At 44.2% G+C, this 21,937-nt stretch overlaps 1 protein-coding gene across 6 annotated transcripts in view; it reads right to left on the reverse strand.

Annotated features, from left to right (window-relative positions):
* Window positions 1–21,937, reverse strand: part of STS (steroid sulfatase) — a 137,266-nt gene that overhangs the window by 42,470 nt on the left and 72,859 nt on the right. For all 6 annotated transcript variants that reach the window (XM_074324093.1, XM_074324091.1, XM_074324090.1 and 3 more), the window contains one exon: window positions 13,977–14,113. In XM_074324093.1, coding sequence (XP_074180194.1) covers window positions 13,977–14,113 — 137 coding nt within the window. The remainder of the gene's footprint in view (window positions 1–13,976; window positions 14,114–21,937) is intronic.

Below are 21,937 nucleotides of genomic sequence, written 5' to 3' on the forward strand. Positions count from 1 at the left end.
TGGAATAATCCACCTGCCATGTTCCAATAAGTGACCAGAATACACCAAAGGCTTTTACGGTTTAGCGATTGTTAATGTTTAATTCTTATTATGGTTAGACTGCTGTTGCTACTACTCATGTTGTTAAAAAACTCCCACAGAGCTTATTAATCCTGTTTGAATTAATTGGGCTACTGAGGCCAATGGGAATTTATGATGTTATCTTCTTCCTGGAAATGATTTGTAAAACGACGTTAAAAACAATTCATTGTACTTGGAGATGTAAATTCAAGGGAAAATAATATCCATCCCAGGCTCGAGACCATGAAATTAAGCTTCAGGCTTTGTAAAAATGGTCACAGTGTTACAGAATTTGTGAAACCCCGAAGTGAATGATAAAGAAACTAAATTAATGTAGAGAGCCAAAATCAGTACTCTCAACTACGAAATTCCAAGTAAATATGACGGCCAGAAGTTTGGACCACAATCCTGCCTCCATCCTTTTTGCCCTCTCACTATGTTGTGTTTATATCTCTAGGCTAAGGTGGCAAAAACCTCTCTGTCCACCAAATTTTCTCTTTTGTCCCAAACGCAGACTTACTGGAACCTCACATAGACAGAAAGGTGAAATAAAAAAGTACACAATGCATGTGTCTCCTTCATTCTTGCTAGTCCGGTACCATTGGATTTTGGGAGCCCCTGATGTGCACACCTAAAGCCCCCATATACAATTAGAAATAGGTTAATGGAGAGGGGGAATGCATTTGTGAAGATAAGATCCATCTGCAAGAACGAAGCATTTAAAAATCAATGCAGTTGAGAGTGGAGCCCAAGACTGACCACGGCATGTACATGGGGTGTCCACTGGACGGGGAATGGGTCTGAGGGGAGTCACAGAGAAACAGAGCGGAAAATGACTTCGGCACTGCCACCCAGGCAAGACAGGCAAAGAGGGCCAATTCAATGGTTCTAATCTTTACGTTCCTGTGGCCATACCTTGCTATAGTCTTCACACAAAGATTAGTTTTTGATGTTGGCTCTGCATCAGGAATCCCACTGTCTATCCTTTAAAACGTACACCATATAAATGCCCGATAAACATGTTTGCGGGCCCCACGGTCAGGGAGCGCTGAGTGTTCCAACTCTCAAATGCCACGTACACAGACGTCTGACTCTGCAGTGTAGATGCCAGTGGGGACCACTGAGGTTCACATAAGTGACCTCCAGAGTTCGGGCAGTGGTGGACCCGCCAGTCTTTCTCCTCTCTCCTGACCCAAGGGCAAGCCTGATGACCTCTCCCACGGTGGATTTCAGAACGGAAGGAGGATCGGATAGCAGAGAGCAGGCAACTGGCATTTCAGGACAGTGTGCATGAGAAAACGGGACCCTGATCAGGGACCTCCATTTCTAGTACCTTCCATGTGTGTCCAGCCACAAAGTAAGAAGAGTGGCCCTTCGAATTAAGAAATGCTTCCAGTGGGACTTTGGAGCCACAGCCACCAGAGGGATGGAGAACTTACTTCCATGAGAATAAAGACCCTACTGCAGATGTACAAATCCAGGTCATGAAAGACACATCTATGGACAAAAGCAAGCAGAGGCCATCTGTGGAACCTCAGTGAGCTGAGGGATTTCCTGGCTTTCGGTGAAATAGGGTGGTCGGAAATGAGTACAGTATTTAGCAGGTACTAAATTATTATTTATTATGTTTGGTGGTCACACACTCATGCCAAAAGACATGCAGCGGGTTGGATGCTCTTTAGGGTAGATCTCATCCCTACTCACTAACACGTGTGGTTGTCAAAAGTCTGTCTACTGTTCTAGACAGAGAATCCCTTTCTTTGACCCAAATCTAACAGACTGCAACCCTCCTTCACTGATGATATCTGAGCCAGACCAACTGCTTTCTAGAAGAGCTATCTGCCGTACAGGAAGTGTCTCTGTGCCAACGTGCCATCTCCGAAATTCTGTGACGCTAAAACGACAAAGAATTTCCAAGATGGAACTATCTGCCTTATTTGCAAATAAGATAATTTCTTTTATTTCAAAACGAATCGTAATGTCCTTTCATGTATCCCCTTCCCCTCTGCTTAACTGCAAGGAAGCAGGAAATAAAACAAAAATGTCACATTATGTAAACAAGACAAAATGTGTGTGTGTGTGTGTGTGTGTGTTTCTCTCAAAGGTAGTCTTCAAAGCTTCAAAGATTGTCAAAGGAGCTTATTTCCTGTAGGTTTTCTTCTTCTTAAAGTACGGTATGTCTGCTTCCTAAAAGTCAGATGCAGAGATGCATTTGTAAGATGGTTATCACTGATAAAATTTTGCAGGCAAGAAATAGGAACATCGACAAAGCTATTTGATGGGCTATTCTGCCTTCCAGTGATTAAAGTTAAAAGACTTAAAATGCTGTGATTTTGTCATTTTTGTTCTCTTCTGGCTGCTGTCTTATTGCAGAATGAAAAAAAATATTATGACAACCGTGTTCTTTCTCTGTTTTCTATAAACTGGAAATGTGATCATGTTCAAGTGTTACATTTTGCCATGAGTAACAGGAGATTATGTAGGTGAATGTCACCAAGCCTTTGTTTTAAAATTTAAGCAACTGATAAACATCCAAAGCCATCGTCCTCTAAATTAGACTCAATGGGTGTGTCTGCTCTAAGTGACTTCACAGGAATGAAATTATGTGTCAGGTACAGTGAGCCCCTAGTTAATTTCAGAAACAGTAGAGATTTGCTCTGTTTAATTTGGTGCATCAGTGGTCGTTGGGGTACCCAATGGATAGCTCAATGTTGCCTTCAGAAGGAGTCATTTATGGAAATATGCTACATTACAACGTGCTTTCACTTTTATTTCTATTGCTCAGGTGCAAATAAAATGACTTACAGAATCCTGCTGTAAAGAAACCCCTTTCCAAATGCATATATCCCTAAGCTAAGACAAGAGGAGCAAACCTTCATGGCTCCAAACCCAGGGCTCCGGCTGCCATGTTGAGAGGTGGGGCCCAAGGAGGTGTTTCCAGAAGTCACGTGAGGACGCAGACATTCCGCTCCTTGCTGACGGGGAGCCGTCGTGAATTCCCACTCCACAAGGCACCTTGGAGATGCATCTGCTTCAGACTGTAGGCAGAGATGCATGCTCCTGTAACCTCAGACGACAAAGGTCATGGAGAGGCCCCATTCACTCCATGTCCTCATGGCCAGATAGCAAACCGACAAAAAGTCACCAGACTCCAACACATGAAACCGTGTCCTGGGATATCTATGGCCATATGCTTCCCTTCTCATCAGGAAAGCAAAAGGAAGTACACTTAGAAGAGAGATGGCAAAGGGAAGACATGGTGAGAGACAGGAGATCATGGAACATGCGAGGCAATGAAAGCTGAATGTGGAGCTGCCATAACCATAACGAGTGTTTGTGGAGTCCTGAATACACCCCTGTGTTCTCCAAGACATTCCAGCAAGATAGGGAATGTTACAATCCCATGTTACAGTTGAGGAAACAGAGGCCCAGTGAGAAACGGAACCTGCCGAGTTTACCCGCTAGGGTATCATGTGACAGAGGAGGGTTGCAACATTAGGAGTGTGGTCCCCAAATCTATGCCCTTCCCTGGTACCCCCGCTGCCACCAAAGCGCAGAAGCCATGTGGCATGAGGCCATCAGTCCCGCTTAGCACCATGTAAGGTGGAACACACAGAACCTGGGTCGGAACTCTGCCTCTGCCAGTTGCCAGCTGGGATAAGCTACTTTGGTTGTATGTGCCTTGCTTTACACATCTGTAAAACGGGCTAACAGTGTGCCACGCTCAGAGGACTGCGCGAGGATGCCTCTAAATGCATTCTGTCTGGAGAGGGTACGTGGCCAGCAAGTGGACACACACCTTTCATTATCAGTAGCATTGATATTATGAGCAGGGCAGGTGTGGCAGTGTGACAACAGGACAAAGTCTGAAGTAGAGGTGAAAACCTGAAGAGCCAGGAAGAGAAGGACTAGGTCACAATGGACCTCTACCTTAGCACGGCCCAGAAAAGTTACAAACTCAGCAGCCTTTGGAGAACAGTCTTCTCAGGTAGAAAGGTGGGATCAGCTCACGAATGGCCTGCTTTCGATGAAATCGCCCAGTAATGTGGCACAAAGGTCTTCTAATGATCCCTTCTTCCCCCCCTTCTTCTCAAGGTGAAAATCAGTATAGCTTTCACACTGGTTTTTGAAGATTCTGGAAGTGGGAGCCAATGCACCAGGTTCTACTCTGTTTTGTTTTGTAACTCTGTTTGCAAGGCTGACACAGCCGATGCAGAAGAAACAACTAGTGTGTAACCATGAAGGGGAAGCAGAGAGGGGTCCCCGTCACACACCTGGCACTCGGAGATGCAGGTGGGATCGCCCAGGTAAGAGCAGCAAAGGACAGCGCTCCCTGTTTGCTGCCCAGGAAAACATCTGGAAGCAGAGCTGGAACCTCTCTCTGAGGGCACTTGGGTCAGCCACTCCCTTGTGTGACCTCAAAGCTTTGTGTCCCAAGCCAGGTGGAAAAGCAATGCCAGAGAGAAAAAAGGTAGGAGGGGGTGCAGCTGCCATCCCTGCCTGCACTAAGATGTTTTGACAACATCTTCCGGTGTTGACAAGACAGGTGAGACCTGATCACCACTGGCCACTCACAGAGCAGGTCTTGCCTGATGAGTCATCCCATGGCAGAGGCCCCGATGGAGACCACTGGACCACAGACGCATGGCGAAAAGTGGGCTGCAGGGACTTCATTATGGTGAACTCCACATAGACCTTGCAGAAATGGCCTGATGCTTACTGCCCAGACACAAAGTGCAGCATGGCGCCACCAAAACCCATCTGTCTCAGCTTCTGAGAGGTCCCACACTGGCCGAGAGCGTTCACCAACCAAGTCCAATATCCGTAACACTGAGCAAATGATAGCACGGGGTCCTATACACACACATGCACACACATACTGACTCCTCTCCCGGACCGTAAAGCATACGACCATAGGCATATTGGGAAGAAACGCAAGATAAAGGGTATATATACAATTTGGTGCGTAGAGAAAGCTTTCTTTCTTTTTTAATTTAGGTAGTCATCAAAGCCACGAAAGGAAAGGCCATCAAACTCGACCACGGGAATTCATCACAAAAGAATCTATAAATAAAATGAAAACACACACACGGCACAGTAGGAAAAACATTCGTAACATACGACAAGTAGAATAGCAATGTCCTCCATATGTAGACCGCCCATACAAATCAATACGGAAAAGAGTCACAACCCTATACACAACTGCCCAAAGAATACAAACTGGGAATTCTTAAGTGAAAAAATACAACCTTGGAGAGCAATGGATGGAAATGAAACCTCTCAAGTCCAAGAGCAACACAAAGGGAAATTTAAATAGTGAAACAGCACAGCGTACCTGACAAATACAAAAGTAAACATAGTTTTAGAATCACAATATCTAAAGCTGGGAAGATTCAGAGGACGTTATTTAGCATTTTCATAGATTGTGAATGGGTGTCCCATTCGCTGAAGGGAATAAAAGGGTAAGACATTTTTTAGGTGCCATCTACTAAAATGCACAATTTTAACCCCCGTGGATCCAGCCTCTGAATTTTGGGAAATTTTTTCTTTCAAAAAATGCTCCCACAATTTTACACAGGTAGGCAGAGAAGAACGTGGACTCTCGCATTGCTTGAAATAGAAAAAAAAACAAAAGTTCGTGGGAACTGAGATGTCCTTCCCAGAGGAACGGTTAAAGAAACTGTACTCAAAGATGAAACGAAAACTGAAATGCTGAAATTGGAAAACGACCACGTGCAGGGTTCCGTGAAAAAGGAAAACTGCAAAACAGCGTTTAGCGTCTGTGTAACATACTCTTCCTAACAATAAGGACTGCATCTTAATATTATTAGATAATATCGGCAACATACAAAAAAAAACAAACACAAAAAACATGAACCCCATGCAGGGTTCATGGGGGTTTATAGCCCAGGGCAAGGTGACCAGTTGGACATGGGACATCAATGGGACATTCCCTGTCTGTTGTTTGTCTGTGTTCTCTGGCTTTGCGTACTCTGGATCAACCCAGTCACCAGAAAAAAGCAGTACGTGAAGTGAAGAAAACATTCAACTTTTAAAAACGCACACTCGACAGAGGCAACAACGAAATGTTTTTCATTGCAGTGTTTTTCACGAAAAGAAGGCTAGAGGGACACAGAAGGAAGAGTGATTCCAGCGGACCAGTGACATCTCACGCCTAAATGTTCTCCCACCCCTGCCCACTCTCTCCCAAAGAACACCTCCAACATGCACTTCAGAAGGGGCAACAATGGAAAATCTTGGCATAGGGGATTTTATTTTCATTGATCGTAAACTCATTTTTTTCTTTTTCTTCAAGGCTGGCAGGAGTCTGAACCAAAATGAAATGACATCCCAGTAATGATGCCCCATGAACTATCTGAGAAAGCATTCTGACAGTCCCCACAAAGACTCTTAAACAGCCTAACAGCATATTTCTGTCATCGTTTTTGCTCGTGTCCCCAATCTCAGCGTCTGCCATTGCAAATGGAGAGTGTATTATACTGTCTCTTATTAATACACTTGCCAATCCTGGAGAGAACATGATCCAGAGGTGAAATCTGTAGTAGCAGTCATTCGTTTGCGATGCATGGGTTTGTCATCACTTCCTAAGTTTTCCTGAACTTTCCTGACCTCATTTATGTATCTTGCATCCAGGGAAACAGCGTCTGTAATGGAAACTGTTTCATTTCTCTCCTGGCTGGATTTGCTTGAATAAAAAACTGTGTTCACTGGCAGTGATGGTGTGACACCAGACACTGTCAAAACTCCCTGGAAAGATACTGTCTGCAGGCTCTATTTCATGATCTGAGTAACAAGGTTACAGTGATAGGAATGGAGATCACACTTTATCTGATCCACCACCATGCTGCCATTTCAAACATATAGCCAATGTTTGATAGTCTGCGATAACCTAACAAATTTCCTTCTTTCTTCCTTTGTTTTTGAAAACTGCGGTTTCTACTTTGGGAAATTAGCATCACACTGAACTTAATAAATTAAGCAGATTTTACAAACGTATGTATTTTTTTTAATGCATGCTATTTGGGATGCAACTGAAGAAAACTTAATGCAAAAGGACCATGTGTGAACTCTCTCTCTCTCTCTCCACTCTCTCTCTCCGCCAAATGACTTAAGTCTTTTGAGAATTCCAAAAGGGAATTGTCAATGATGAGACTGCACCAGTGTGAAAATAAAATCCAATTTTTGGCTTGCGATGAATTTTAATAATTGTGTCCTAGCTGCCTTGGGATTCAGAAATCAAAAGCACTGACTGAATATTTAAAACATACTTGGTAAGCTAAACTAAGTGGTACAATGAGCAATGGCAAGTTCATGAAAGATCTTGTTCCCATGGGTCTATGTCATGTCATCCTTGGGTACGGGTCTTCAGAAAACACGCTGACCCAGCCTGATACATGACAACGGATGTGTTTTAGTTTGTTTAATAAAAAAAAGAAAAATGTCAGACCTCTTTAGAAATCAATATAATGCAGTCTGTGTAATTGAAAAAACAGTTGCCCTCTTTCACTCATCATATTAGCAAAGATTTTGGGGGGTTGTTTTGTGGACATTTTTTTTTTAGAAATAATGCTCAATGCCAGCAAATGTGCAGTGAACTAATACCGTAAATTGGTACGGCAAATTTCTTTCCCTGGTATTCATCTTTTTATTGATTTCTTTGTACTAATTCTATATCTTGGGATTTTTTTTTTCTTTTGCGTAGATGTTACACATACTTTTTAACTAGTTTGTCAATAATATTTGTAGTTTCTTATCTTTTTTGGACATCAGGGAATTTTAGATTTTATGTAGTTAAATCTATCAGTTGTTTCCTTTATTATTTATTCATTTTCTTTTATGCTTAGGAAGCCTTTACTTAATTATCAGAAAAATAGGTCCCAGTATATTTTCTTGCATTCTTTTTCTTCCCCCCATCATATTTTGTTTGTTTGGGGTTTTTTTTTTTTAGTTGCAGTTGTACAAAGCATCATAATAGTTAGACATCTCCACCTCTCACAAAGCGATAATCCCCCTCCCTCAATCTATTATCCCTTTGATGTCATATATAGTTGTTACAATTCCACTGACTATCTTCCTTACACTGTACTCCACCTTCTTTACTGGTTCCATTTTCCTAATTCAGTGCGTGGGGAGTTTGCACAGACAAATGGGAAACACCAGTATGGCCCAGTGTGCAATACACAGCTATGACATGGTATGCAAGATTAAAATCGTAGCCATCACATGTCATCTCCATGACTTAGGGCAAGTGAGTTAAGCTTTCTATACTTCATTTCCCTTGAAAATGGATTTCTACATGTTGACCATAATCTCTTCTGCATCCTCCTATCATCTTCACAGTTGTCATCTTCTTCAAGCATCATTATTTTCATCCATCATCATTTGTTCACCTCCATCACCATTTCCTTGTTCCTCATCAAAATCATCATCACCATCAGACCAGCAGCATCCTTATTGTCACCATCATCACTATCACCATCACCACCACCATCATCACCATCACCACCATCACCACCATCACCACCACCACCATCACCATCACCATCATCATCACCACCATCACCACCATCACAATCACCATCATCACCACCATCATCACCACCATCATCACCATCACCATCATCACCACCATCACCACCATCACCACCATCACCATCATCACCTTCACCACCATCACCATCACCATCATCACCTTCACCACCATCACCACCATCATCATCACCACCATCACCATCACCATCATCACCACCATCATCTTCCCTCTTCAGTGCATGCAAAACACTGACCGCAGTGCCAGACACCAGTGAGGTAACTATAACATCTCCCAAAAGTGTAATCATAACTAATATGCCATTTATTCTTAGCCTTGAAATGCCACCTTTACATTTACATGTGATTCTCTTTTGGGGAGCCCTGTTGTTTTTCATCACTGTGTCCCTTCTGGAGCCAGTGCCACCCAGCTTTATTTACTTTTATTTAAACTCTACAGAGCATGCTTTTAAACAAATGCAAATTAAAAACACGTTTAAGAATTCACACCACATCCAACCTCCGCTGTCACAGTGAAGACACTGGCTGAATGTTCTGGCTTCTGAGTTCCTTGATCTCCTTGACATAAAAGCTCCTTGCATTTCAGTCCTTCACTCATCACCCTAAATCCACGCCACTGATCTGTAAACATCCGAAATGTCCCACCTCTGCAGTGTAAACCCTTTCACCTTGTCCCAGCCTTCTAACACCTGTCCTACAATCACTCTGGACAGCTGATCGTGTCCCATGCCCCCAGCCTATGTCTTTCCTCATTCCCCTCCCATACTTTACAACTTCAGCCCTTCCCTTATTAATTGCTCAAGCTCCCATGTCCAGTTAGCTTTCACGACAGTCCTGGCAACACTTCAATCATTCAATGCAGTGATCCCTCTCCCTGCCAGGGCATTAGACTGAGAATCACATAGTTCCACGTACTGATGCAACGCCCATCTGACGGTCTCCCAGCAGAGATGGGCTGAGATATAACCAGGAAGCCATCCCTCTACTCAAGTTCTGCCATGCTTCCTAGAAGGGATATCTAACCTCACTGACCACCAACTCCTCAAATCTCACTCGCTCTGCAATCCATTACAGTCCTAAAGTTTATAGGCATGAAATCCAGTGGTCCCTCTTCACGTCTTCCTTCAATTATGTCTCTGAAGTCCAACTTGGTATCGAGCCTCTTTCCTTGGACTGCTCTCCACCCCGAAACGCCATGGCCCCCCTTCTCCTAGCCTTCCTTCTGTGTCTCTGGCTGCTCTTATGCTTTTCTTCGGGGATTCTTCCCACCTTGCCCTTCCTCTCAGTGCTCACCTGGACTCCCACTTTCAATATGCATCGACAGTGAGCCCATGATTCTCACGTTTAAAAAAAGATCCCATGTATCAAGAATAAGAGCTTGTGAAGGAGTCAAGATAGGAAATGGACGTACTGAATCCCAGGGGAAATATGCAAGCTCATGGCTGAGATTCTGTAGAGAACAAAAGAACAGTCCGTAGAGAACAAAAGAATGACAAAGGGAACATCGGCACGGCTTTTTGAGGTCCTGCAACGGTAGCTTTTGAAACATAGAAAGCTGATGTCTAAACTCTTATCCTGAATTGAGATGCAGATGACTCTTGAGTCACAATGTTGCTCCACTGATTTTAACATTCTTGAGAGGAAATCTCATCCACTCCCACGGGTGGACCCTTCCCTGCAAATGTAAGAGGTCACACTTGCTGAGCAGTTGCAGGACGTCAGATAGAGCCTTGTAACTATCAGGAACCTGCTCCCTATGATTTCACCTTGAAAATTTAGTAACTGAGCACCTCCGATATGCCTAGTCTACAGCAGACGTCTTCTACATAAACTCAACCAGGGCACTTATGCTCAGGGAAACAAACCTATTAACTGAGAGTTATTCATTTCACACTGCATTTCAGCTCCCACAACTATTTCAGCTACATACTCTTAGAAAGAGTCCATTTTTAAATGCATCACCCATCAGACCCATATCCAATAAGCTAAGACCTAGTTAGAATCACGGTGCATGTTTGAAGGGCTTTAACCAACACCTAATCGAAGGCTCCTCATTTGCAGTTTTCCTGTGTATCTTAACGTTTTTGTAATTCTCCTGACCTCTTGCTAAATGACGCCCTCCGGTATAGTCTCCAATCCTTAAGATGGATTTGATGTGTGGCCACTAATGTGCGTGAGCGTATGTCAGGCAGGGAAAACAGGAATTCATTCTGCACCATCCCCCAACCCATCCCCGCTGGTCTTTCATGAATGCATCAAGTACTTCTCTGTTCCATTCCTGCACCCACAGAAGGTGGCACTGTCTAGCTAGGGCCCCAGAGTGAAAGACACCAAAAGGAGAAACTGAGGGGTGCCTTTTCAGATGCATCCACAAGGGGGTGCCACATTACAGATCCTGAATAACTGAAACCCAAACGCCTAAAATCTGGAGTCCCACTAGGAAGGCTGGTGTTTCTTCCACTTAAGTAAAAAGGCTCACGTACTCAACATCACCAATCATCAGGGAAATGCAAATCAAAACCACAAGGAGACATCTGTGGTTCATACCTGTCAGAATGGCCATCATCAAAAGTCAACACACAAATGTTGAACCCTCGTACACTGTCGTTGGGAATGCAAATTGGTGCAGCCACTGTGCAGAAAAGTATGGAGGTTCCTCCAAAAACTGAAAATAGAACTACCTTATGACCCAGCAATTCCACTTCTGGGTATTTATCCAAAAACCAAAACAGTAACTCAACAAGACATATGAACCCCTATGTTCACTGCAGCATTATTTACAATAGCCAAGATACGGAAGCAACCCAAGTGTCCATCCATAGACAATTGGATAAAGGACATGTGGCATACATTATATACAATGGAATATTACTTGGCCATAAAAAGGAATGAAATCTTACCATTTGTGACAGTATGGATGGACCTAGAGGGTATTATGCCGAGTGAAATAAGTCAGACAGAGAAAGACAAATACCACATGATCTCACTTATATGTGGAATCTAAAATAACAACATAAACAAAGAAAGCAGAAACAGACTCTGAGAGTGCTGGGCACACACTCACGAGGCAGTCACCGTGATTTTGAACGTCGCCCACCTCTCAAATCACATAGCGGTATTAGAGTGCCTTGGTTTGGGCCACCCCTGAGTGCTTTTACTCAAAACCCCATTCACTGCCCTTACACCACATCCCTGCGGTCAGTTTTTCCTCCATTATTATAACAATACAAGAGAAACAATCACACAGCTGCGAATGAGGCAATAAACCACAAGAGCGTGGAGGAAAATTAAGTAATAAAGGTTCTTTGGTATGAACGGCCTTTACAGATACAGACAGACCAGCAATGGAAAAGTTAGGCTCATATAATAAGGCCACCTCCCAAATTTTTCAAAGAATGTACCCTGAACAACAGACACGTCCCCTTGCCGTTTACCTGCTCCTATCTCAGCTGCTTCTTGCTCAGGGCATGTGCTTTTTAAGCAAATATCCCCCATTTTATCCTGACAAATTCATGTAATGGCTTAGGGGAAAGATTTAATTTTTTTAGCAAAAAAACAAAAACCCACAGTCAATTAACATAACATCAGGGTCTAATGCAGATCTCAAAGATTGAAAAATACTCTTTATTCCAGAGGAATCAGTACTAAGCAAACAAACAAACAAAAACCCAAAACAAACAAAAACACATTAGAAGTTAGACTTTGATCGAGTCAGGGGAGGAAAACATGCCATAATAACTAACTGAAAGTTAATTACTATGTGAATATGCTAGTGTGGGCTTATTTGCAACAAATGTCTCAGAGCTGTATAAGAAACCTGTTATGTTACCGTATCACACTCATTAAAAAGAAAATAGTCCACGGATTCACAGTACAAAATAGTCTACTGATTTGCACTGTGAAGGAACGGAAGATGTAAACTGATTGACGTGCAGCATTTTAAGGAGACATGAAACGAGGCAGGGTTGCGCGGGTGTACGTGAAAGCCTCAAGTATAATTGAGTCTTCTTATAAACCTCATTAGAGGGAATGTTCTGGTTTTGTTCTTTCTGGAATTCATCATTTGTACTCACTTCTGTTACTTTATAGAATCACAGAGTGTTACAGAAAAAAAAAAAAAAATCACCCAACTTAGAACTTGCCTCATCTGAATTCTTCATAAAAAGATGACAGACTTGAAGCCTAGAGATTTAAGACATCTCTCAAGCACACAGAGAAAAAGAAAGCGGTAGCAACCAGAATAAGGGTCCAATCTACTTGGCCCATAAGATGGCTCTCTTCCCAAGATTTGAACAAAGCAAAATGAAACGAAACGGGACGTGTTTGGTAATCACCGCAGCAGGGGACCATAATCACATTCAATTTACTGCTTAAAACAAACCACTACCAACAAAAACTATGTAGCAACGTTCACATATTTCTGTAACATCGAGATTACAAAGTTAAAAACTATCAATTCGGTGAACAAAAAAGAAAAGGAAGAAAGAATGAGGGAGGAGGGGGAAAGGAAAGGAAAGCAAATACACAAAAGTCTTAGACAAGCTGGTTGACGGGTGGCATTTGGACAATTTTGTCCGGATGGACCAAGTCATGTCAACACAAGACAATGTCCCTGGAGGTGACAGGAAGTGAATGAGAGGTTCAGAGCCCACTGGGTTTACACGTCTTTGCTCAGCTCACGTAATCTTGTTTCCAAGACTGCTATAAAAAATGGCCCGCGGGCCGCAGTTTGGACACCCCTGGTCTAGAAGAAAGCCTCAATAAAATGTCTTGCCAGTGACTCTGAAAAACACCCCATTTCTCAGAAATGGGGCATTCTCTTAGGAAGAAGAAGGGAACACAGAGAAAAAGAGACTCTACCATCCTGAGAGATGCAGCAAAAACTATGGAAGCTCTACAATGAGGAGACACAGTGAATTGTGGCAGGGACGGTAACAGCATTTACACAAAACCCCGTGGGAGACTCGGCAGGTGTGTCCCCAGCAGCTACGAGCATTCTGAATCCCAAACCCACCCCTTCCCTAATTTTGCTAAAGGCAAGCTGTAGCTCATATTTAATTGTTAATAGAATAAGTGATGACAAGGGCTAATGCTTTGGCCCCTCTTTCCATTAATTGCTTTGATGGCCGGCCCACAGACCCACACTTCCCCGGAAATGTATTCATGGGCTACTGCAATCATAAACGCAGGGCTGAATGCGCTTCTCACGAGCGGTTTAACTTTCCCCATTAGTGCTGTGTACGGAGGCACCCATCACATAGGTGGGCACTCATAGGAAATCAGCTCCAAGGAGGCAAGGACGCGGCCACATTTGAAGCACATGTTGAAGATAAACACACACATACCCACACTCCAGTCCATTTCCTCGACAGCGTCCCCGTAAATGCCGTGTTGGCTTTTCCCGGCAAAGTCCTTGGAAGCGAAGAGGGCCGTGTGAACTTGAAGGTAGGACATGACCAGCAGGAAGGGTGTCTCGGCATTCCTGGGGGGGAAAAAATTCCAAAAGCTACATGAGCACGTTTGCCACCATTCTGAGGACAATCAAACTATTACTGCATGATGCTATTTGATGACTCAGAAAACACCACAAAATGATGCCCAACATGGAACCTTTTATTCGGGGAGAGGGAAGTCTCTGCACTGTCTCTATGAAGAGATTCACCATCGCCCTCTACAGGTGGGCAGACTGCAATGCTACATATGTCCTTGGGACCTTCTCAAGGTCAACAAAACGGAGTGGAAAAATGGATGGCCTGCTTTTTTCTTGAATTCTACTCTTCTTCCCTGCCTATATGGTGATTAAAATCAAATCCAGTGCCTTCAAAAGAGGATTCTCTTTGGAATGTATAAACGCACAAGCTGCTACCTAGCCGAGACTGTCTCTTGAAGCATCACTTCTTATAGCAACACTGTTCTAACGTCAATTCAACTCCAAGTTCTGCCATGTTGCCCACCATCTGCTACAAAAGAGGCCTCCCAGAATGAACACTCAATTGGCAACACTCAAATTTTGGAAGCTAAAGGAACACTCTTTGAACTGGCCCTAATCTATATATAGTCTAGAGAGTTTCGTGTTGTCAAAAGCATTTTCTAATTCAGAGTCCACCAAAATGTACTCTCTCATTCTTGGTGAGAACACACAGATGCTTAAGAGTTATAAATCCCTGTTGATGTCTGGGCCATAAAACAACTGCTATGAGCCCGGTCACAGTAGGAAGGTATGGGGTTTCACCTAGTAGACTGAAAAGAATCAATGAGTCACATCACGTCCTCTTTACGTTCAGTTGGCCTCGGAGAAATGCACTTAATGGTTGCATTTTGGTGTCATGTAACAGACTCAGTCTTTACCTCTGTCTGGGAAGCATCATTAATTCCTTTCCTGCTAAAAGGGGGTATTGAGTGACGGCACAGGATGTGTGCTCACATTCCAGTACAGGAGCACACAGCTCTCAGAGATGCACACAAGAAGACACATGGTCCCAAAAGAGACACACCCTAAAGATAGCCACTGCCTCACTGTCCACACCTGAGGCCTTGCTCTCACACTGGTTCTAGCTCTTCCTTCAACTACCTCTTGTGAACTTGGATGGACACCCTAAATCTCTAGGCTGTAGGCTTATTATCAAAAACACATAGAGTTCCACCTCAGCCTTGTCCTAATGCCAACACACTCACATACCCCAAACTCCAACCCAATGTGTTATCTGGTCCCAAAGATGGCTTGTGCACACACACCTCTCTGCCTGATCTGTGGAAAGTGCTCAATAATATTGCCAAATGAAGGAGTGAAGGGATGGATGGATGGATGATGGATGGATGGATGGATGGATGATGGATGGATGGATGGATGGATGGATGGATGTGGATATGGATGGATGGATGATGGATGGATGGATGGATGATGGATGGATGGATGGATGGATGTGGATATGGATGGATGGATGGATGGATGGATGATGGATGGATGGATGGATGTGGATGGATGGATGAAAGAATGGATGGTGGATGAATGGGTGGGCGATGGATGGATGCAATGTTTAACAAAGCATTTGCTGCACTACCCAAGAATCATTTATATGCATTCCTTCTCCCTCTAGACCCTGAGCTGGGCCATGTCATTTACATCTATGTGTCCTTGACACTGGCACAGTGATTGGCAGATACCATAAGTTCAGGAAACCTCTGTTATTGCATGAAACATTGCGTCAGCTCTCTCAGCTTTGGCAGGTCCACCCAGCAGTCCGGGAACTTCAGGAGACTCCTCAATGCAACATGGTTTGTGTAAAAGGACTCTAGAGTATATATATATATATGTTTTATTTTCCCCCTGGATTTCTCATCTAAGCCTGAAGTCTCTGGGCATTTTGAAGTGATCATTCCCCATGTTCAACATCTTTTTCAACCATCAAAAGTTCTAAAGAGGGCCGGCCCGGTGGCTCAGGCGGTTAGAGCTCCGTGCTCCTAACTCCAAAGGCTGCCAGTTCGATTCCCACATGGGCCAGTGGACTCTCAACCACAAGGTTGCCGGTTCAACTCCTCAAGTCCCGCAAGGGATGGTGGGCTCTGCCCCCTGCAACTAAGATTGAACTCGGCACCTTGAGCTGAGCTGCTTCCCAGATGGCTCAGTTGGTTGGAGCGCATCCTCTCAACCACAAGGTTGCTGGTTCGACTCCTGCAAGGGAGGGTGGGCTGTGCCCCCTGCAACTAGCAACGGCAACTGGACCTGGAGCTGAGCTGCGCCCTCCACAACTGAGATTGAAAGGACAACAACTTGACTTGGAAAAAAGGCCTGGAAGTACACACTGTTCCCCAATAAAGTCCTGTTCCCCTTCCCCAATAAAATCTTTAAAAAAAAAAAGTTCTAAAGAAATAATCTATTGAAATCAATGTTTCTTTTATATATTCATTTAATATCTTAACTCCTCATGTCACCTCAAACATTTAGAAACATGTAGAAATGGGTGTTGCCACTCTAACAAGTCTCCCTCTAATGAATACATGAATGCACATGCGTCCTAATGCAGTGTGAATTTCTTAATGTGACTATCGCTTGGGTTCTGTCAGCCCACACAGCAGCTCGTGGGCCACCTCCTCGAATACACTGGTTATCCTATTTTATTTCTAGGGCCACTCCGTCCATTCATCCAGCCCTCATCTATTGAAACAGAACATAAGCACAAACATCGCACTGGGAATGAGGGTGAGCCAGGCACCTCCTCTTCTCACAAAACAAATCCAATTCAGCAACTTATCATGAATCATTCGCACAGTGTTTTACAGTTCCAGTGCTTGGTGATGGATTCCATCACTGTCTTTTTCTTTTACAAGATGATAAAATGAAGGAATGTTGTAACTGTTTCATAATTAAGAAACAAAAGACAAAGGTTCATCTCTCTAGTAACTGGAATGAGGAGGCGTGAGAAATGGAACCCCCAAGGTCTGCTCTGTAAAACGCTCACTACTCCTTCTCAGAAGGAAAAGAAGAGAGAGTAATTTCAGATGGAAGCATTGGAACTGTCATCCCAGCTGAGGGTTTACACAGGAGAATGTCCACCAAGGCCGTCCCTCAAAGAGCCTGGAAGAACGGACCCTAAGCCATGGTGTGTCACGGACTGCTGCCACCCAGGGCAGCCTGTGATGCCTCCGTCCTACTCATTCTGGGGAAAGTTTATTCACACCTGGACACCTTGTACCTCCTTTTCAAAATGCAGATTACGGCCCTAAAAACCAATTTAGGTTTCCCAAAACGAACATGAAACGACCCTCGTTACACTCATCCCCAAATAGACCGTTACATTATGTATGGGGACTATTTCACTGCAATGTAACTCTCATCTGTTCTCCTGTTTATTTTTAGATGTAAAGTTAAGGAAAATAGATAAGGAAGCTGAAAAACTCAATCTTGCAAGTGCATATATGGTCATGCAGCAAATACAAGATGTGACGGACGGAATTTGCCGAGACTATATTCTCTGAGCTATTGCATGGACAACAGTATTTTTTTGGGGGGAAAAAAAAGATAAAGAAGAAAGAGGCTGCAATCAACATTATGGCAGGATCATATATGATCATGGCATTTTAAAATGTAAGGTGGTGAAAAAAAGTAAATGAAAAGGTTGGCACAATAATCAAAGAAAGGAGGCCAGGTACACGCCATTCACGGTGAGGATAGTAACAGCTGTCAAGTGCAGTCGAAGACACACCACTTTGGAGTTCAATCAAGGCCACGGAATGTGACTTTGTCTTGGAATGTAGGAGGGCACTCAGTAGAAGGGAAGAAGGCCATTAACTCATTTATTATTAAAATGTGCCTATTTACAGGACCCTTTTTCTAGCATCTCTCTACAGAGCAGCAGTTTTTCATGCAGTAGGCTAGACATCTCAGATATCAGCCAAGGTTGTAGGCTATACGTACAAAAACAAAACTGGAAAATGTAGAAAAGCATGCCCAGAGAGCTAAAACACCAAACCACAAAGATTCGCCATCCGGGAAGAGAGGTATATTCAATGTAGGCTAGACAGACATAAAGGAACAGGTGCATGGCCACCACCCTGGAGCGTGACTCACAGCTTGCTCTCAGGTGAAGGAATTTCTGCCTAGTTACGTCCTTCAAGAGGGCGGGAAGGCCCACTTCCCTCACGGTCCGGCTCATGGCGGACGTCTGGGTCTCCGTTCTCTACGACCTTGGGAACTGAATGCCCGTTCAGCCAGAGGGTGGGAGGGAGATTTCTCAGTAACAGCTTAACTCCTTTTTTTTTATTCGCCGAAGCACTTCAGTAAACAACTTTTTTGAAAATTTATTGCCACTGTCTTGCATGCTGTGTGAAAAGACAGAACTTTCAGCTGCTACATGCCTTCCTTCTATTTGTCAGCAATACAGAAGGCAGCTTTGGGTCTCCCCAGCAACCTGCAATCATTTCAATCTCAGAAAAGAAAGATTTACGTCCTAGAAATGCAGGAGTGAACATCTAGGCACGGAGATGGCCGTGGTGTTATTTTTCTGTCGGCCACGAAGGTCTTGAATAAACGATTCCCCATGGGAGGGTTTGCCTTTTATCATCCCACCAGTGTCCCACTTGAGTCAGAATGGGGAATCATTGCAATGGAAATAGGAGTGAATGTTGATTATTTCTGAGAGCTTTCAGTCACGTGATTAGAGGATGGCAGAAACCAGATAAGGGCATCCAGATAGCCAGCCAGGGTTCCTATGACCGCCACTGTACACAGCAGACAGACGGACACATCCAGCTGTCCAGTTCTCCATCAAGGCATTTTCATACCTACTGAAAGAACGTTCTGCTGACACAGTCCTAGGCACTGAAAATAGAAACATAGGCTGGACCATATCCTGCCATCCACAAGCCACATCCATGACGAGTCTGAGTTATTTTAACAGCCACAGAGAGAGCCCATCAGGTGATAAACACGGCGAAGGAGAATATATCTGAGTCCGCACGACTGCCCAGAGAGAGGCAGATGCCCCAGGGCATATAGAGTTTTCCATAAACACAGCGATGTCGGAGCTATTCCCTCATATGATATTCAAGATATGGAAATGGACCGTGGCAGATGCTATCCTGTGTATCCACCCGGTGAGCGGAAAACAGCAGCTTCTACAGCACGTAGCCAAACTCTTCATTCAATAACTCAGAATCATTTTAAAAAAAAACAAAAAAAACGAAAACCCAATATATACGGAAAGCAGCCAGAAAGACGGCACCAACACGTGGGTTTTGCTGTATCTTGAGTCGGGGGAGGGAAGTGCTTGGGGTGAGGCAGTGAAGACGGGAAGAATGTTGCCTTTCTATTGTATACGTTTTTATGCTGCGTTAACTTTTTAAAGGGGCCCAAGATGCTTTCCTCATGATAGAAAATGGAAGATCTATCTTAAAGATAAAAATGAAAACCACCTCCTGCCCACAAAAACAGGTAGATGACACAGATGCCCAGGGCTGAACGTCCATTTGTGTAACTAGACTTAAAACGCAGCCCTGCTTTCCGTCTTGCCCGTGTCCTTCTAGCTATGACACGCATCCTGGGTCCCCACACTGGCTCTGTAGGCGGGGCTGTCTGTGACATCATTCCTGGGGGGCAGCCTGGCCTGCTGCCATGTAACATTACTTTAGATGACCGTATGTGGCTTCTACCCACAATGGAACAAACGGAGGAGGCTACACTACAGACACCGTCCGTAGTCACCTTCAATCCCCCAGGCCTGTGCTGAACTTGAACTAAAGTGCCTCATGCATCCATGCGTCCTACTCTAGAACCAGTGGGGGAAAGAGTGTGTGATGCTTCTGGTTTTAAATTGCCTCCCTTAAATTCATTAAATAGCCTAATCCAGGAAGTGGAAGATATTGAACTTCTGTGAGGAAAATTAAAAAAAAAAAAAAGATTAAAAATGTCCCTGTGTTTTCGGTGATATGTAATAAGCAACAACTGAAGTCCATTGTCGTAGGAAGTGTGAGCCCGTGGAAGGGCCTCGAGTACCAAAGTGCCTTTGGAAAATCAGTCATATTTCTTTTTACTTACTAGAGGAAAATTAGAGAGGTCTGGATGACAACCTCCTCTTCTTCCCGCCCCTCCGCCTTCTCCATCTCCTCGATGGAGGCCCTACCTCTCAGCAGGAGCCCATAAGCAAGCAGACACATGGGACTTCACAGCCTATATCTGGGGACAACGCAGGTGGGTGGTGAATGGGGACCGTCCAGCCTCAGGGCTCATCATTACTTATTCTGGAACCAGCTAGTAGAAGAGTGGCTGAGTGAAGGATGCAAACAGCTCAGGGGTGCCCAATAAGATGGACATGCAAGGTCAGATAATTCAGTCTGTGAACTCAGCCTACAGAAAGTGCTGCATCCCTCACTGCCGAATATCACTACGGTCACCTTCAAAGTACTCCCCTTGGGAAGCTGTGCACTGACGCCAGTGCCTAGTCCACGCTTCAAAGCAATGTTGGAACTCTTTTTCTGGAATGGCCATCAGAGCTGTCATTGTATTACCCTTGATGTCCTGAAGGTCATCAAAATATCTTCCTTTCCATATTTCCTTTCTCTTTGGGTAAAGAAAGAAGTCACTGGGGGCCAGATCAGGTGAGTAGGGAGGGTGTTCCTATACAGTTATATGTTTACTGGCTAAAAACTCCCTCACAGACAGAGCCGTGTGAGCTGGTGCATTGTCGTGATGCAAGAGCCATGAATTGTTGGTGAAAAGTTCGGGTCATCTAACGTTTTCATGCAGCCTTTCAGCACTTCCAAATAGTAAACTTGGTTAACTGTCTGTCTAGTTGGTAGCAATTCAGAATGAGCAATCTCTCTGATATCAAAAAAGGTTAGCAACATCATTGCAACAAGTTCGCAAACTTATTTGTCACAGTTAAACTTAATTCATGTGACACAGTGCAGGGAGCAAACCCTTGGATGGACCCTCCAAGGAACGCAAACAAGACAGCCCATATTCACCCCATTGGAGTGCATTTGCCCTGTTAACAGTACCTCTGTTATTTTGTGAGGCACAAAATAAGGAGAGATCGTTGATTCTACAGGTTCTCCCCGAGTCTGGACATGGGGAAACAAGCCTGTGATGAATATGAGTACAGAAACCCTTGGGCACCCCCAGAGGGAACCCAGGAAGTGGGCACAGCTGGGGTCTGTTCTAAGCCACGGAGACTGGAGCAATTCATTCAACATTGGAACCATTGCGTGCTAACAAATGACCTAATGTTTAAAACACTGAGAAGATTCCCATTAAAAAAAAAAATCCCCCCAAAAGAGTTTCCTGAAAAAAACAAAAACCAATAGCAGGCATTTCTGATGTCTCCTGAATGTTGGAAAGTCAGCTGCATCCACGCAGGACTGCACCTGGCTGGAGGCACCTCCCTCAGTGAGTGGGACCCACTGCTGCTCCACTGTGTCCCGAGGCTCGTACCCCGCCTTCATTCACTTCCTCACCACCTGGGCCACCATGTTTGTGCACTTCAACCCCAGATCTTCCTGATTCCAGTGTGGGTCATAATCCCAGGACGTGAAAGAGGTCTGTGGGTTTGATAACAGTCTCAGGGTCCTTTGTCCGCACGCAAGCAGAGAGCAGTGCGTGGAGCTGGACCCCATACGGCGACAGACATGCATCCATCCATCACTGGACTGAGTTTGGGGCTCATCCAAAGAACCCCTCCATTCCTAAATTCCCATCCTATTAGCCCATGAACATTATCAACCCATCAGGTGTTGCCGACCCTTATTGCACAAGACAGTTCTCTAATTACTTACCCTTTACACCTTTAAACGTGCATGTGTGTCCCCGTGT

The sequence above is a fragment of the Rhinolophus sinicus genome, chromosome X, assembly GCF_036562045.2.
Source record: "Rhinolophus sinicus isolate RSC01 chromosome X, ASM3656204v1, whole genome shotgun sequence".
NCBI classification, from domain to species: Eukaryota; Metazoa; Chordata; class Mammalia; order Chiroptera; family Rhinolophidae; genus Rhinolophus; species Rhinolophus sinicus.